At 36.6% G+C, this 19,264-nt stretch overlaps 1 protein-coding gene across 7 annotated transcripts in view; it reads right to left on the bottom strand.

Annotated features, from left to right (window-relative positions):
* The window catches only part of Mios (meiosis regulator for oocyte development), a 35,082-nt gene extending 18,252 nt beyond the window's left edge, over window positions 1-16,830 (bottom strand). For 5 of the 7 annotated variants that reach the window (XM_078040377.1, XM_013361350.4, XM_078040375.1 and 2 more), the window contains exons 1-6: window positions 16,673-16,830; window positions 15,674-15,769; window positions 9,823-11,156; window positions 9,407-9,505; window positions 2,983-3,237; window positions 380-549 (exon numbers count right to left, since the gene is read on the bottom strand). In XM_078040377.1, the coding sequence (XP_077896503.1) occupies window positions 380-549; window positions 2,983-3,237; window positions 9,407-9,505; window positions 9,823-11,116 (1,818 nt within the window). In that variant the 5' untranslated portion in view covers window positions 11,117-11,156; window positions 15,674-15,769; window positions 16,673-16,830. The other 2 variants (XM_078040373.1, XM_078040374.1) reach the window with 2 other exon arrangements.
* Window positions 16,831-19,264: the final 2,434 nt, after the last annotated feature.

The raw sequence follows: 19,264 nt of genomic DNA on the forward strand, positions 1-19,264 counted from the left end.
AGATTATGTCAACCCTTATCAAAACTGATCAAGTGCTCATGAATGACTTTACTTAATTAAAAAAAAAGTTACATACACACACAAAATATTTAAATAGCGAATATATTTTTATATTTATTTAGCTGTAGATTTTCAAGCTCAGTTCTCAAGCTAAAGGATGAAATCTTTATTCCTTGTATATCTGTAAATTATATTAATAAATTTTTAAAAGTCAAATCCAGTTTTATATCTGTTAACACTACATATAACATGGATCAAATCCGTTTTAAATATATAATATGCATCAAAACATGATTTATACAACAGATATTTGAAAATTTTAACAGATTAATACTCACACTTAATTCAAAGGAGGGTTTGGGGAAACAAATTTGCTTACCAAAACTCCATCATAAGATCCCGTTTCACTTGTCAAAAATGCAAACATGACACACAGATAAGGATTGTTTAGTTGTAATCGCAGAGTGCTGCACATTTCTCTCCAAAGGGAGTTCTTCTCATCAGTGTAACCTGACAAAGCCATGGCTACCACATTGAGATTCAGATCTCCTGTATATTAAAAACAGCCAGTTAATCAAAGAGAGAAAAACTTAATATCCCCTTCTTCCACATTTCTTGAACAATGAACAAAGAGAAATCAGGGGGAAACTTTCACACCCAGAAAAATGAGCCCACTAGTATAAGGATTTTGATTTAGAATGAAAAATTTAGCAAGGATTACAACTAAAAATTTTCCATTTTATAAAACTCATACATATATTTGCAAACCCTGTGCAGGACATCTTTTAATTTTCAAGTTCTCATTCTAGGCAGTTTCCTATACAGTATGTTACTATTTAGTATCAAAATTACTGCCCACTTTATCAAGTTCATGGATACTGAGCTATTTCAAAACACTGATAGTAAATATTACTTGCATCTCAGGATGCAATTTTCAAAATAATTTCATTTTCCTATGTTAAAATATATAATGCACATATGTATGTATATAAGCATCAACTGCAAAGCCAGTACTTCAGCATTCTTATTATAGTATTATACTTTTAATTTTTCTAGGACAAATGAGCTACCAGAACTACCAGAGAATTTCACTTAGACATAATTGCAACAAAGCATTTGTTACCAATAGATTTGTTCTTCTGTTTATGTGGCTGCTAGGAAGCTGCAACCTGGCCTTCAGCCCTGTGGCTGCCTAGCCTTCTAACATAAGTTTAGCTTTAAAAGAGAAAACAAAGTTCTCCTTAATTTTCCTCTTCAGGGGCTGGAGATGTGGCTTAAGTGGTAGCTCACTCGCCTGGCATGCGTGCGGCCAGGGTTCGATCCTCAGCACCACATACAAAGATGTGTGTCCACCAAAAACTAAGAAAAATAAATATTAAAATTCTCTCTCTCTCTCTCTCTCTCTCTCTCTCTCTCTCTCTCTCTTAAAAAAATTCCCTCTTCAATATTTTCTACATTTATTACAGTTTCCTTATTCTTCATTGCTTTATTCTACCATTATTTTCCAGCACATCCCACGTTACGTTAACAGCTTTATTCTTCATTTTTACATTTTTCCTAATCTATTTCATGATTACTTCCTCTGCCAACTCTTTTAAACACTTTAAAATAAAATTAAAAAGCAAATCTTTGTAGAAGAATTTATTTCTAAGTGGAAAGAAATGCTTGACTCAAAAATCTTTTTTTAAGTTCTTAAGTTATTAAAATCACTGAAACAATATTTTTCCATTATTGTCTGTACAGGTTTTTAAATCTATCACTAAGTTTTCCAGGTAAACCTGAACTGGAAAGTATAAGGGTCTTAGGCTATATGGCAAAATTATAATTAGAAATTGATTTATTTTCAGTGCTATGAGAGAACCCAGAGTTTTCAGTATGCTAGGCAAGCACTCTACCACTGAGCTACATTCTGAGCCCAGACACTGCATTCTAGAATTTAAATACCAATTCTTTTTCCATCATCACATATCATTTATTATACTTTCAAATGGAAAAGACTTTTGTTAGAGCAAAGCTAAAGGAAAAGATGCCCATTTGAGCAAAATAGTACATTTTCCAACTTTCAGACTGCAGTAAATATATTGTAGTTACTTTCATGTTATTTTCTTAATAGGACTACTGAATTATAACAGTTTTAAAATGAACCAGCAAGTGAGAATTTAAGTAAATATTCTGAATACTCAGATATAATTTGCTAGGTGTACTAAAAATCAAAAGCCTTATCTTAGGTGTTTTCAAGTGAAATATTACTGGTAAGAAAAAAAAACTGAAGTTTTCAATTAAGATTTGTTTCTCTAAGGATCCTCTGGCAAAATGCCTTATCATATTTCTATAATTTTAAAGCATATCACATAGAAAATATGTTTTAACCACCAGACTCAAATAGAAGCATTTTTGTAGATTCAAATGTCCTTTTTGTAAGAATTTATATTGGGGGCCGGGGTTATTATAGCTCAGTAATAGAGTGCTTGATTAGCACATCTGAGGCACTGGATTTAATCCTCAGCACCACATAAAAGATAAATAAATAAAGTCATAACAAAAAGTTAAAAGAAAAAGGAATTTATATCGGTCAAAGTAAAAATGTTATTTATAGTTTTCTAATGGTCAGCCAATAAACATCCAAATGAGTGAGTATAAACTAAAATACAAGCTAATATGTGTCATGAAAATGCTTCTAAACAAGTAGTCCTAATCTTTAAGGAAATAACTTTTTTAAATCTATGTGAATTAAAATAGAAAAGTACTAAAATTCCTAATATTATTAAAATGACATTTAAGATGCATCTTTTTTTTAACAGACCTGAACTAAGGTATACATAAATGGGATGGGTTAATATTTACTGATATATAGTACTGTACTAATTTTTCTTTCAATGAAAATTTACATAAAATACTGATTAGATAGATATTTGAAAATTATCAGCATCCTTTCTCTGAAGGACTCTATGAACTTCCAGTTCTTAGAACATAACCTAATACCTTTTTCTGAAGATGCCCCTTCATTCAGGATTTGGATTGCCCGTCGAATATCCAAGTTGAACAATGCCACCGCAGCAGCTCTCTCCCATTCTCCTTCTTGTACAAGAGAGTTTAAAAATGGCCCCACATCTACATCTGATCCTTTCTTTATCCATCCACATAGCTGTAAAGCCAAGATTCTCTCTTCATTTAAATTCTGAATATCAGTTTGCTTATCCAACCCACTCCAATTGTGTTTGCTACTTTCCACCATTCCTAAAAACAGAAAATATTTTTATGTTGTTTTACTGTTATTTTGAAATATATTGGGGGAGGGTTAGTTTCACAGAAAAATATTTAAACAACATATTTAGGACATTCAACTTTGTAGTCACAATTTTATGACAGCATAAATAAGGAATGCCACAAATAAAACATTTTGCATGTTTCTAAATAAAACAATTAGTTTAATTACCAAAGAGCTACTGGAATAAGAAATGCTCAGATGGACTAAGCTGAGTCACTGCTTCAAGAAAAATGTCCTTGACACCCTAACCTACAATTCTTCCATTATCATATAACCCACCACTCAATTGTTTCATTTCCTACACATACACATATATAAGCTCACATAATTTACTTATTTATTTTCATCTTATCTTTTGTCCCAATAGATCATGAGCTCCAAGAAGGAAGGAACATATCTGTTTTATTTGTAAGGTATCCTCACTACCTGAGATCCAGTAGAAGCTCTGTCTCTCTTTCTCCCTATGTCCCCCTTCTATATACCATCATCATGTGTTCCTTATCAAGAAAGGAGAGATTAGGATGGGATTGTGGCTCAGTGGTAGAGCACTCACCTAGCACGGACATAACCCAGGTTTGATTCTCAGCACCACATAAAAATAAAGGCATTATGTCCATCTACAAAAAAGAGATATTCTCTCATTCTCTCTCTCCCCGCCCCTCAAAAAAATAATTATAAAAAAATAAAGGAGAGATAGACCATCTTTGTTGACCAAACATTGTTTTGTGGTACAAGACATGACAAGATGAGATCATATCATAGGCTTCAAAGTGTTCAAAGTGCATTTACAGTTTAAGGTAAGTACTATAATGAAAATACAATGGGAAATCTCTCCTTAGGTGCAAGAGGAATCTGTGACTTGCTTGTAAACTACAGAATATAGCAAAGGTAAAAGAATTTTGCAGATAAAATTTAATTAGCATCTTCAGTTGACTTTAAGTCAATGAATGCAAGATTATCCCAATAGGACTGACTTAATCAAGTGAGTCCTTTAAAAGAGGGTTTCAAAGTGATAGAAGCAGCAGAATAGAGATCTACAGGTCTTTAAAAGGTAAAAGATGTTGGCAAGAAGATCTGTGGTATGGACCTGTGGCAAGGAACAAAGACTTAAGGACAGCCCATGACTATCAAACAGCAGGAAAATGGATATCTTACTTCTACAACTGCAAGGAATCTTTAGCCTCTCAGCCTCTGATCACTGAAATCTAAATATCCTTCCTATCCTATCATTTACCTTTTGCCTTTGGTTAATTTGGAGTAGAGATGCACTTCCAATTTAAAGCCAAATCTGTGCTCTAGATCCCATCCCCTCCCTTTCCTAGGAATTTTGATTTATCCTCTTCTCTATGCACCTTCAACTTCTTTCTATGGTTGAATTCTGCCAAGAAAACCACATTCATATACACACACCCTAGTTAGGGCTCTGCAAAACACCATCTGAAAATGACCAATTAACACTTAAACACAGATAATATGCTTATGTGGAAGAATGAAACTAGATCCCTATCTTTCATCCTGCACAGAAATTAAATCCAAGTGGCTCAACACTTTCGATATATTGGCACAGACATTGACTTTCTTAACAAGATCCCTAGAGCTCAAGAATAAGCCAATAATCAATAAGTGGAGGGGCATGAAATTAAAAAGTTTCTGCACAGCAAAGAAAACATAAGAAAGTGAAGAGAGAGCTTATAGAATGGGAGAAAAATCTCTGCCAGCTACTCCTTTGATAGGGGATTAATATCCAGAATATATAAAGAACTCAAAAAACAACCCCCTGCCAAAAGAAAAAAAATAGTTAACCAATGGGCAAAAGAACTAAAGAGACATTTCTCAAAAGAAATACAAATGCCCAAAAATATATGAAAAAAAATGTTCAACCTACTTGGCAATTAGGGAAATACCAATCAAAACTACACTGAGATTTCATCTTACTAGAATAGCAAACTTCAAGAAAACAAACAATAAATTCTGGCAAGAAAGGTGGGGGAAAGTACACTCATTTACATATTATTGGTGGGACTGCAAATTAGTACAATCTCTTTGGAAGGCAGTATGGAGATTCCTCAAAAGACTAGAAATAGACCCAGCTGTTTCACTCCTTGGTATATATCCCAAAGATCTAAAATCAGCATACTATAGTGATACAGGCACATCAATGTTTATATATAGGACTGAAATGTAGAATAGCCAAGTCATGGAACAAGTTCAGATGCTAGTAACAGATGAGTAGATAAAGAAAATGTGGTATATGTACACCAAGGAGTTTGATTCAATCACAAAGAATGAAATTATGGCATTTGCTGGTAAATGGAGGGAACTAAATATCATCATGCTAAGTGAAGTAAGCCAAGCTCCAAAATCAAGGGTCAAATGTTCTCTCATATGGAAGCTAGAGCAAAATGGGGAAGAAGGTGCGGAGAAGGGAACAGGGATGGAGGATGGGGGTCCCATGAAAAGAGAAGAGCCAATAGTGGAGTAGATTAAGGAGGATGTGTGGGAAGGAGGAAAGACAGGGAGGAACTACAGAATGGAACTGACCAAATTATGCTACATAATAATATACACACACGCACACACATATGTAAAAATAACATATATGTATATACACACAAATATGCCAGTGACCTCCACCTTCATGTATATCTTTAAAGCACCAATTTAAAAAAATAATAAACAGAAAATAATAGAGTAAAGGAAGGGTAGCTGGGGAAGAAATGAGGAGAGGGAAAGGAGTAGTACTGGGAACTGAAACAAAGCAAATTATATTCCATGCATGTATGATGATGTCAAAAATGAATCTCACAATTATGTGTAACTATAATGCACTAATAAAAGCATTTTTTGAAAGTTAGCTTGAAACTATTTATTTGGTGGTTTGGGGAATCAAACACGGGACATTGTACATGCTGAGTACAGAGTTACATCCCTAGTCCAAAAATTTTTTGGAGGGTGTCATAACTTATCCCAGGACCTTATGCATGCTATATATACATGTTCCATCACGAGCTGTATCCCTAGTCCCAAATAACTTAATACTTTTTAAAATATTCTTTTATACATTGATGGTCCTTTATTTATTCATTTATTTATATGAGGTGCTGAGGATCAAACCCATTGCCTCACATATGCTAGGCAAGTGCTCTACCACTAAGCCACAACCCCAGCCCCCCAAATAACTTTTATTTTTAACTGACTACGGTTGCCATTTCAGGCCAAGGAGTTAAAAGGGCACTTTTGAAAAGAAGTTTTTGACTTTGTTTGGGTAGGATGTAGTCACTATATTTCAGGTAGAAGCTCTGAGGTATTTATTTTCACACTATCAAAATTTGAGATTTAAGGCTATTATTATTTAATAAATAGTAAAAAAATAACAACTTAAAATAGGTGAGCAAAGAACAACATTTTTCAAACATTTTCTTACAGTTTAATAATACAATTTAAGAGTTTTTCTTTTACAGAAATTTTGTCATGAAATAGGAATCAATATACATGAAACCAAAGAGCTTAATGCTAAAAAATGGAAACATATCCTTTAAGTCAATTGCATGAATATTGTTACATATTTTGGCTGAGACCTTTTTATACCTTGATAACTATGCTACAAGTAATTAGGGTTATCAACTAAGAGAGATGATGTCATCATGTGTTTTTGTCTGGGGTAGGAGTACCATTGAGCCACATCCCCAGCTCTATTTTACATTTTATTTAGAGACAAGGTTTCATTGGGTTGCTTAGTGCCTTGCTGTTGCTGAGGCTGGCTTTGAACTCTCCATCCTCTTGTTTAGCTTCCCAAGATGCTGGGATTACAGGTGTGCACCCAGCTCACATTTTTTTTTCTCCTTAATAGTTTTTAGCTCTAGATGGATACAATACCTTTTTATTTTACTTATTTATTTTTATATGGTGCCGAGGATCGAACCTAGTGCTTCACATGGCAAGCATTACACCACTGAGCCACAACCTCAACCCTTATGTTTTTAATAATCATATGATTTTAATATAAGAATTTTTAATATATCTGAAAAATAATTAAAATTTGTTTCAAAATCAGCAATCAGATAAAATGCCATTCCTGTGTGTGTCTGAGTATGTGTGTGTGTGTGTGTGTGTGTGTGTATGTATGAAATAACAAAGCAATAAAATATTCCACTGTTTATCAGAACATTTTAGTGTTTAAAAAAACCACTAAAATCCTAATTTGATGCTTGAATTAATTTTGGGGGCAAGGGAGAGTATCGGGGATTAAACTCATGAACATTCAACCACTGAGCCACATTCCCAGCCCTATTTTGTATTTTATTTAGAGACAGGGTCTCACTAAATTGCTTAGTGCTTCACTTTTTGCTGAGGCTGGCTTTGAACTTCCAATCTTCTGGTCTCAGCCTCCCAAGCCACTGGAATTAGAGGCATGCCTGCCACCACACCCATCTTGAAGTAATTTTGAATAGACAAAGTATCTAGGTCAGAATTGAATCCTTTTATTTTCAGAGTTAGATGCTGAACCCAAAGCCTAGCACATGCTAGGCCAGCACTCTACCACTGAGGTATATTCTCAGTCCTTCCTATTTTGAAACAGGATCTTAATAAGTTGCCAAGGCTAGCAACTTGTGATCCTCCTGCCTTAGTCTCCTGAATAGCTGGACTACAGATAAAATATTTTCATTAAGTTGGGTAGAAATATGGTAAACTCTTTATTACATAACATTCTGCTATTACCTTGAATAGTTTCATCTGTTCCATCAAATATAATTTTATTTCTAACCTATTTTCTCTGATTATAGTCCTTCCATGAGCTTTGAACTAATATCCCATTGCTCATGGGACATCTCTAATTAGCCACCTGATTTTCAACTTGCTCTAAAATAAACATTTTCTTCTTAAACCCACTTTTTCTGGGTTCCTCCTATCTTAATTAACTAGTACCAGAATCAACTAGTTTCCCAAACTAAATACATATGTGCCATCTTTGATTTTTTTTGTCTTCTCTATCCCCTTTATCCAATTAACCATTAAATTTTGTCCCACTCTCTATTTACCCATATTTCCCTAGGCTCTGCCACTAATTTTGATAAGGACATCATCACTTCTTGCCTGGTCACTTTGGCTTATATCTAACACCCCTACTATCGATCTTGATCCCCCTTCTAACTCATTATACACAAAGTAAGTTCTAAAACACAAATCTAATTCTGCAACTCCCCTTTAAAATCCTTCCTTGCTTTCCCTGTTGCAGAATGATAAACATCCCTAAATCCTTAACATAATTTCTAAGTCCTTCCTGAGTTAGTCTACTGCTTACTTTCTAGCCTTCTATTCTTCTCTTCACTTCATCCCTCATACTCTGTACCAACCAAATTAATTGTGCCATGTTTTTCCCCCTGGGCTCACTGCATCTGATGCTCCCTGTCTGGACCTTATTATTGCCTTTACCTCTTCCAGGAAACCTCTAATCCTAACCATCAGATTAGGAATTCTCTGTTTTTTCTTTTTCACACTAGGCATTAAACCCATTGGTGTTTTACACCTGAGCTAAATCCTTTTTATTTTATGAGACAATGTCTTGCTAAGTTGCTAAGGGTTTTGCTGAGATGCAGAGGTTGGCCTTTAACCTGTGATCCTCTTGCCTCAAACTTCTGAGTCAATGGGATCACAGGTGTATACCACCATGCCTGGCTAGAATTCTTCTTATAATAATCTGTTTTCCTCATATTATAACTGCCTGTTTACTTGTCCATATTCTGAACTAGAATATAAACTCTTCAAGATAAGAGATGATACTGATCTTGCTCAATCTCCATAAGGAGATACCCCATAGTTATGTCTCCCATCCTTGCAATAATATTGGGCGCGCAGCACATGCTAAATATTTGCTGGATGAATTAATGAAATGAAAAATAAAGGTCAATGGACAACTAAAAAAATATTAAAATTTCCTCCCAAACGGATTTTGGATGTTAATATATTTATGCATTTAACTTAACAATTCACTAAAATATCTAATCAGAAAACAAAAATAGAAGGGTATTTATGTACACAATCCTGAATAATTACTTACTTTCAACTAAATGATAGGTGACAAAATAAGCATACAAACATTACAAACATTTTCAAGAAAATAAAATGGAATTTTCTTACCCAAAGATGATTTTACTATTGATTTAATTCCTGCATAAACCAATGATCCTTTGTTGCCTGGAGATTTTTGATCCATATCTTCTGTATACTGCTTCATAAGTATTTAAATGCATAGGAAATACTAGTGATGATGTATAATAAAATATTTCAAACTAAATTTGATAAGGAGCCAATTCAAAATAGGCATTCATGCAAATAATATGGTTCTGCTGTATTGTATGCTTTTATTACTCCTACACAATTTACAAAGCAGCATTTCAAGTTCAAGAGTTCTGCACAATTCTGCTTCATAATTTTAATATTATGTAACCTGTATTTACATAGAAAACATTCAGTATATTTAGAGACTGACCTTTCAGGAAAGTTTAAGAACCCTTCTACCCAATTACCTCACAAATTCACAATATAAAGGATATAGTGCAGAGTATACCAGAGTGATTTGAGCTGTGGATCTTCATTTCCAGCTAAAATATGGTTTCTCCACACTTGCTCTGTATCAAGTCCATACCTTGATAAAGCCCGAAGGCGCATTTTTGTTGCTATATCTTTTTCTAAAGAATTATCATTTTCTTCTTCTGCACATTCATATAAATGACGACCACAAGCCCACATTAAAGATGTAATTGGGCTCCAGGCAAGAGATATCCTTTCAAAAACAGTGAAGTCAGACATTGTTCGGTTGGGAGTTACAACTATCATTCGATTTTGACTTGTTGGATGCCATGCAAAGGAAGCAATATAATTGTCACAAGGTTGCACACTTCTTTCAATTATTGTAGGTTCAGTTTCATCTCCAATGGGAGTGGGTGTATGCTGCATATCATACAATCTAATAATATTACTATCCCTTGTTAAAGTGGCAAGCAGACCGGTCCTAGTTGGACACCATGCTACTTTTGTTAAGGGTTTTGGTTGCTCAGTCAGAGTCAAAACTGGCTTCTCAAATTTTCTAAGATCCCATATTGCGACCTGACCTTCATAGAAGGAAGCAACACGATCATGGAAGTATGGGTCTACTGTCACTCCCTGAACAGCTTTTGTATTTACAAACATCTTTTGGCTTGTATTCCGAAGATCAAATATGGCTAGGTTGCGATGCATACCAGCAAGAAGTAGTTTCTGGTCTCGTGGAAGCCAACAGAGAGAGAGACATGCATCATTCTGTCCTAATTCATAAAGAGGTTTTGTTACTAATAATGTTGTTTCAGTTTCACCTGCTGAAAGTCTCACTTTTTCCATGGGAACAATATCAGGAGTATATTTGCTGCAGATATCCCATATTAGCACTGAAAAGTCAGCTCTGTGTTTATCTAGACCAGCAGCAAGCCAGTTACTATCCAGTGGATTCCATGCAAGGGTATTGCATTGTCTTGCATGCTTTGGAACAAATTCTTTTCCTATCAAATCTTTGAACTTTGAGTTATGGTCTTGACCAAGACTTGTAAGTACAACTCGACCATTTGCTTGTCCAACTGCTAGGAGACACTCAGGATCATAGTTGAGATACCATGCAACACATTTCATATAGGGTGTATCTGAATTTATTGATAGTAATGTAGCTGCAGAGTCTTCAGATAAACGTAAAGATCCAGCTTTGAGTTCTGAATTCACAGTAGATTCCACATGATAAAGGCTCAGTTCTGAGTCACATACAACAAATCTATCAACCTGATGTGGCGCCCACAAAATATCAGGTTTTGTACCACTCATGTTTACTGATGTGCTCAAAGAGTCAAGTCAGGTCCATTCACTAAAAAACATTTAAAAATAAGAGGTTTAAAATAATAAAATATAATTCTTAATTTGAACAAACTATTCAGAAAGTCAGAAAAATCTCTACGAAAGCATCCTCCTTTTCAATATATTTGTATTTCTTCTCTTCATCTTCTACAATACAAGACAATATATATTGATAAACCACTTCCTTCAATAAAATGAGCTAGCAGGAATCTGAGAATCCCCCTCCTGGCTTTATTCTCCATGACCAATTATCTTAATCATACTGTTACTATACCTTCAATTTCACGTAAGGATTATACTAACCTCACTGCATGAGCAAATTACTAAGTACCATTCCTTTGAAGGGGGAAACTTAAAAGCATAATTGAAACATGCTCCTAAGTAATTAGAGCAGCACTGCCCAACAGAACTGTCTTCAATAATAGCAATGCTCTACATCTGTATTGTCTAATATGGGAATCATTTGCCACAAGTGACTGAGGAGCACTAGGAATGTGGCTAATTTGAATTTATTTTGGCTTGTTTGTTTTTTGGTACTGGGGAATGAAACTCAAAGCTTCATGCATGCTACACAAATACTCTACCACTGAGCTTCTTGTATTCCAATACACTTCTTTTTAAGTTTTATTTTTGAGACAGGATAAATTGTCCAAGCTGGTCTTGAATTCAAGATCCTCCTGACTCAGCCTTTGGTGTAATTGGGATTACAAGGCATGTGCCACCAAGCTTGGCTGAATTTTAAACTTTACTTACTTTTAATTAATTTTAATATAAATAGCCACAAGTCCACCATAGGACAATACAAATTAAAAGTACAATATGATATCAAGCCAGAGGTTCCTTCAACTTTTAATAAAAAGCAGGCTTCTATATACTTCTTATGAACATTAGAATGACTAAATTCTATTTCTAGCTTGCTGTACCTTAGTTATATGCCTTGGCAAAATTGCTGTATGTAAGGAGAAGGGCTTCATTTTCTTATCTATATAACAGTTGACTTAGATTAGTGTTTCTCAAATTTCATGTATCACCAATACTGTTAATATTTTTCTTTAAACTGATGTTTTAAGAACCTTAAAATTGACTTTAATCTTATCATGAGTTCCATAAATCATGGATATAATGTGCTAATATTTTTTCTAAACTAAAATAAACATATAACTATTAAACATGCTTGTGTTTTATATAAGATTATCCCATTTATCACCATCAGTACATACACATTACTCTTTGGGAAACTAAATGAAGTGATAATTAAAGGCTCTTAGTTTCCAATCATGTATTCCAGTAAATACATAACTTTTAGAAAGTATTTTAGCAGTTTAAGCACAAAATAAAACTGGTTTAGTCAAAACTGATGTTTTAATAATAAAGGCTGCCTATAAATAAATGTCTGTTTCTGAGATTAGCAAGCAGCAATAATTTGGATTCAAAATGAATAATTTTATAGTGAGGATATGAAATATTCCACAAAGGCTGATGTACTGAAGGCTTGGTCCCAATGTAGCACTGTTCAGAGTTGGGACTTTCAGGAAATGATGGGTTCATAAGAGCTTAAACCTCATCAATGGATTAATCCATTGATGGATTCATAATGTGAATGAACTAGTGGGAAGTGGTGGAGACCAGGATGTAGGACCTAGTAGAAGGGAGTGGGTCCTTACAGATATGCCCTTGGGGACTGTATCTTGTTCCCAGCCCCTTCTACTTTGCTTTCAGGCTGCCATGAAGTCAGCAGCCCTGATCTACCATACCTTCTCTGCTGTGATGTTCTGCCTCACCAGAGGTCTAGAGCAATGAAGCCAATTGAACATGAAACCTCTGAAACAGTGAGTCAAAATAAATCTTTCCTTTAAGTTGCTTTCTTCACATATTTTGTCACAGCAACAAAAACCTGACTAAAACAAACATATTTGCAATCTTCATTGTGATTGTTATGTGTAAAACCAGATTGTCAAGTTCTAAGGTGAAGATATGGTTCATTCATCTCTATTTCCAGTATCAGGTATAGAGTCTGACACAGACTCCTACTAAAATTATATTAAGTAATTCAATTCAAACATAATTCTTTAGGTTTTTGATCTTGCAGTTTTCGTCAGGAATTACCAATCTAGAATTTCATAGGCTAACATAATTTAGGTGACTGGGAAAAACATTTAAGAATTCTTGTAGTGACTTTATTTACTTAACATTTCTGAAGCTAGGCTAAATCATTTCAATTAAATTCTTAAAATACCTTCAATTTGTTCATTTCTTTTCCACTTTGGGTTTGCCTTTCCCTAATCTTAGATCAAGCCAAGTATTTACCTTCTCTCTTCCACCCAGGATGCCAAGTGTTACTAGACAAGATAGTCTCAAGGCTCAACTAACTCCATAAGAAGGTATATAACATATCTGGTCTGTGGTGCTTATTCAGCAATTCTTTTATTCATCTTTCTACTCTGATCCTTTAGAAATTCCCTTTATAGAATATCAAAATTATCTTTTTACAAACTCAACCAGTTACATATCTAACCTACAAAACTCTTAATACCTTTTCCTACCTGCTGCTTTGTTAGCACGCTACTATTCTTGCCCTCTGTGTTCAAATTACATTATTCTTCTTTTTAATTCCTAGAAATCTACTTCTGACCCCCATCACTATAACTTTCCCAATGATGCTTCTAATGGTTCAAACACTTTTCATTCTTCTTGGCCAAGTTAACACCTTCTCAACTTTTATGTCAACTATTTTGTCCTTCTTAGACAGGTATTCTATTTGAACATTTTTTCTCCTCTAAATCCTCTATTACTAAATTATAAGTTCCCAGGAATAGATGAAATTCTTGTTTCATTATATTTGTAGTACCCAGCACAGTGCTAGGCATCTGAATAGATAATAACTGCTATTTCCAAGTTTTACCAGTTCCTTCAGACTTCTATCTTCTTCTACTCCTTTTTCTATTAGAAGCTGGCACCATGCTATGAGCAAAGTACCCAAAGTCATAAATGGTTTCAATGATGGGCAAGAGCCTCAAAGTAAGTCATCCTAGATGATTACTCTAATACATTGTTTTTATTTACTCTATAATTGTTTTGTTTTGGGGTACTGGGGATTGAACTCAGGGATACTTAACCACTGAGCCACATCCCAGCCCTTTTTAATTTTTTGTATTTTATTTAGAGACAGGGTCTCACTGAGTTGCTTAGGACCTTGTTAAGTTGCTCAGGCTGGCTCTGAATTCACAATCCTTCCGCCTCAGCCTCCCAAACTGCTGGGATTACAGGCATGCACCACCATGCTGGGCCTATTCTGTAACTGTTGATTGGGCACCATCTATAGTCTAGGCACCATTCTAAATGCTGGGAACACAGCAATGAACAAGGGCAGATAAAGTCCCTGGTCTAATGAAATCTGCATTCTAGTGATGAAGTACAGTTCAATCTTAAAAGAAATTTGAAAGTTTAAGAAAAAAAAAAAAGAGGCACCTTGTATAACAGAAAGTAGCTAAGATAACAAGAAGGAACAGATGTTGAAAGTGAGGAATCATACTAACACTCTCACAAAAGGAAGTCTCTTAACTGGAGATATCCTGAGATGTGATCCATCTTTCTATCTCATTGAAAGATAAATACTTAAATAAACACACTTTTTTTGTAAGCTTCCATTACAGAATCTGCTTTTTAAAGAAATGGTCTATGGTAAGAAAACTAGATGCCTCATGGAAAAATCCATCTCAAAAACACAAATAGAAAGTGTGGCTGCAATTTAAAAAAAAAAAATCTTTGATTTACATGATTTTCAATGGAGAATTATCAGCATTTTTTTTCTGATGACACACACTTAAAACGTTTCTATTACCATCAACAAAACTAATTACAGTAACTTACAGAAGTTTAGAACTTGACAGAAAGAAACTAACAAATTCTTTTCATTTTGTCTGGGAATAAAGATGTTTGGGCTCTTTTCCAAGAACTCTAAACTTCCATCCTAGGTTACTGTATAGGAAGAGGATCAGCTATGTAATTTTCTCAGGGCAAAAATGCAGGACCCTCTTATTTAAAAATTTTTTTTAAATTTCAAGATGGTGACAGCAGAGCTTTAATATTTACAGTGTTAGCCACTGCAAATGCTAGGCCCCATGCTACTATACAGGTTGCACATTATGAAATTGGCTTTGTAGAGAACTGCATCTATAACCACCCTCTTAAGAAATCCAATACACAACATAGATGGATCCTTGCTAATAAACACACACAACTACATATATGCTGGAAAGTAAAGAAAACAACCTGGACTCAGTCCCTCCACCAGCTTAGACCCTAACAAGTTCCTTAATAATCTATGACCATAAAACTGATATGAATTTATTTTATTTCCATCTTACAAAGTTGTTACAAACAAATCAGATGAGCTCTTTGCTTCACACAGATGTTAGTTATCTTACAAAGCCCTGGAAATTAATGTTTTCAAACAGTGGAGACACTGAAAAATCAAGTGTAGATGGGGTAGTCTGCAATAAGTACAGCTTACATTTAGATTCTCACCTTCAAGTTTAACAAGTGATCACTTCTTTCAATGATTTCTCAGCAAAAGAAAGCCATACTGAGCCAGAGTTCATCACCAGAACATTTTTAACAACACTAACAAACAGAAATAAAGAATTAGCCATATGACTTAAAATTCTGTAGCAGCCACATTTAAAAAGTAAAAGGAAATAGATGGAGTTAAACTTTAAAATATAATTTTTATTTAACCCAAACCATCAAAAACATTCAATTTATAATTAATGTAAAAAATTAGTACTAAGAACTTTGTTTTGTGCCAAGTCTTGGAAATCCCATGTTATTTTACACTTAGAGCACATCCCAACCCTAGAAAGAAGTCCAATACATTACAATAATACAAAGTATGCAATCACGTGCTTTTGTTGTTGTTGTGTTCTACTTTTCTTATCATGCCAAATTGCTGTATAAGTATAGAGGTGATAAGAAATCTCCAGTATTGGCATCTTCAGGATGCACTGCACATATCCAAATTTCCCTTAAAATATAATTATGCAAAAGGCCTCCGAAAGCTGACATTTGCTAAGCAAATTTAGCAAAGCAAAGAGACTTTATTCATCCTCTGAAGGAATTTCCACTACCCATATCTGAAGAGAATCCAGCTCACCAGGTGAGAAACCCTTCAAGAAGTATTTAATAAGGCTCAACTGAATGGGGCGCGCTGCTATTCCGGGTAAACCTGGAATCTGCGGGCGACTCCCACGCTCCAGACACCTGGCTGAGCCTCTCCTCAAAGCCTGGGAAGGGCACAAACCCGCCGCGGCGGAGGCTGCAGCGCGGCTCCGGTGTCCCCGAGCAGGGCCCGGCCGGCCGCCGTTCGCGGTTATCATCCCACAGCGCGGAAGGCGACTACCCGGACAGGACCTGAGGCTACGCCGCGGCCGGCGGCCGCCCGGCCCTGTCAGCTGGGCTTTCCCAGGCCTCTTGCGGCGGCCCCGGCGCCAGGAGAGCACAGACGCGGCCCGAGCCGCACTCACTGACCTGGGGTGGCAGCGCGTCGCCGCACGGCCGCTTCCGGCCTGGACACCGCCCCTCCCGCCGCGGGAGCCGGACACGGGCAAGATGGCGGCCGCGCGCGGCGCGTGACCGGGGACCGCGCCGGGGCCCAGGCCCCACACCACTTCTCGGCCTCGGAAGGGGCGTGTTTCTCCCGCTAGCTCCGCCTTTCCCTCGCCCCGGGGCGGAGCCCGCGACGGTGAGGCCCGCCTCCGGCCCCAGCGCCTAGGCCTCCCCGCAAGACCTGCCCCTGGGACCCAGCGAAGAGAGTCTAAGCGTGCAGCCTGAGGCCCATCCGGGCCGCTGCTGCTTTGAGTGGTCTTCAAGCACCTTTATATTAATTCCTCTATCAGTTTTCATTTCTATTAAAAATTATTGCGGGAGACGTAGTACAACAGCCAAGGGTTGGGGTTCAGGATGTATTCACCCTTTAATCACTGCACAAACAAGTCTTTTGAACACCTGTTGAGTACCCAGCACCATGTTGAATGCTGGGTGACAATTAAATGACAGGGTCCCTGTAGGAAACAGGCCATCAGAATACTACACAGGAGAGACTGCGGCTCAGTGTGGTTGGGTGGTCAGCAAAGCTTCCTTGAGGACTACTAGGCTGAGACAAGAACCATGAGTACGGATGGGATTAGCCAGGAAAGACAGGTCAGAAAGGCTTGGAAGAGAAGAAACTTCCAAGGCTGAGGAACAAGCAAGTGCTGGGGCATGGGGGAGGACATAGCAATAGCTACAGTAGTACTTCCACTAATCATGGTTTTGCTTTCCAGGTTTTCAGTTACACACACATATAAAACAGAGGTTTGAAAATATTACATGGAAAATTCCAGAAATAAGCAATTCACAAGTTTTAATTTCAGAGTAGTGTGACGAAATGTTCCAGGTCCTATTCAGTGCCTTCCAGAACGTGAATCATTATTTGTCCAGGGTCCCTAACTGTTTAGGCGGTCATTATTCATCTATTCGCTTTCTGGGTTTATCAGATTGACTGTGCGTGCTTATGTTCAAATGACCCGCATGTAATTAATGTAACATCACATCACAATGCCCCAATCATTTGCCGAGAGAAGAAAGATACAGCAGGACTCATCGCTTCAACACCATCTTGTTGAATCTTCTCAGTGATTTGGGTCTTGACCCCAAGACTCCCCACACCATCTCAGATCAATACAAATGTCTGACTTATCCACTCCTGCCATACATAACTGAGGAAACCTGTCCCCTTAATCTGGGGAGATGACTTTGGCTCCTCTGTCAGAAAGGAGGGGGGAAAATTATTAGATAGGAAGCCCCACAGCCTCCTACTTCTTTCCCTCCTCCAACATCTTCCTTCACTTCCATTTGTATCTTCTTTTAGCTGCCAAGGGGAAAGGAAAGGAGCCCTATATATTTCTCCTTTTCTGAGACCTGGTAATATTTGCTTTCTTCTCTCGCATATATATGCAACCTCTTAATTTCTACTGGTTCTTTACCTTCATGTGCTCACTCCCATGTTCCCCTAAGAGAGGACCATACTTGCTCTCTCTAATTCCATTTTCTTGTGTATTCCCATAATTCATTCTCCTCAATTTTTTAGAGTTGCCATGCCATTTGTAAGGGTCACGGTGACCTTTGTGCTGCCAGTTCCAATGGCCAAAGCTTCACCCTTGCAGCTTTTAACACTGGAATACTTGCTCCCTCTTGAAATAGTTTCTTGACTTGGTTCTGTTTTATTAGCTTCTTTTTGTTTGTCTTCTGTGATTGGACTGTTTCTTGAACTTGGCAAGTGTACTCTTGCCTTAGCACCTCTGCACTGCTGTTCCCTCTGCCTAGGTGCTTTTTAGCGGAAATCTGCATGACTTATATTCTCCCTTTATTTAAGACACTGCTCACTTGTCACAGAATACATATAAATGGGCTCCTTTCAGCCATAATTTCCTTGGTAATACTTACCACAATTTCATATACACAGTCATCTCTTTCCTTACCTATAGTTGTCTTCTTTCAGAATTATATGCCCATGTGCCTAATTTTCATTGTTTTTTTTTTCTTTTTCGTAAGAGGACATACCTATACCTGCAAGTTTTAGCAGTGCACTTGGTGACCCAGTTAAAAAAGATATTTCTTGGGTCTCCCTTTCAGCTACGTGTGTGTGTGTGTGTGTGTGTGTGTGTACACATACACACATATATAAAATTGTGGCCACTGAGATGCCAGTAGAACTGGATCGTGTCCCTTAAAATGGAAATTTCTTGCCATCCATTTCATCTTCTCTCTTTCCTGCTGTCTGGCAAGTGGTAAAAAAGAAATACTGATTAGAAATGGGAGCCATCTAGTAAGGGAGGAAAAGCTGTGCCATTAGCCTAAGTCCCTGTATATTTGGGGAAGCTTATGTACCTCCTCCCTTGAATCAACTAAAAGCTTCTGGGACCATTCCAAAAAGAAAATAAATGTTGTTCTTTTAAAATTATTGGTTTGGGCCTGTTTTAGGGGCTTAGAATATTCCCTAGTACAGAGACCTTTGTTTTATTTTCTACGTAGTTATCAGGGTCTAAAACAGTGCATAGCACAGAATATGTACTCAATAAA

The sequence above is a fragment of the Ictidomys tridecemlineatus genome, chromosome 2, assembly GCF_052094955.1.
Source record: "Ictidomys tridecemlineatus isolate mIctTri1 chromosome 2, mIctTri1.hap1, whole genome shotgun sequence".
Classification (NCBI taxonomy): Eukaryota; Metazoa; Chordata; class Mammalia; order Rodentia; family Sciuridae; genus Ictidomys; species Ictidomys tridecemlineatus.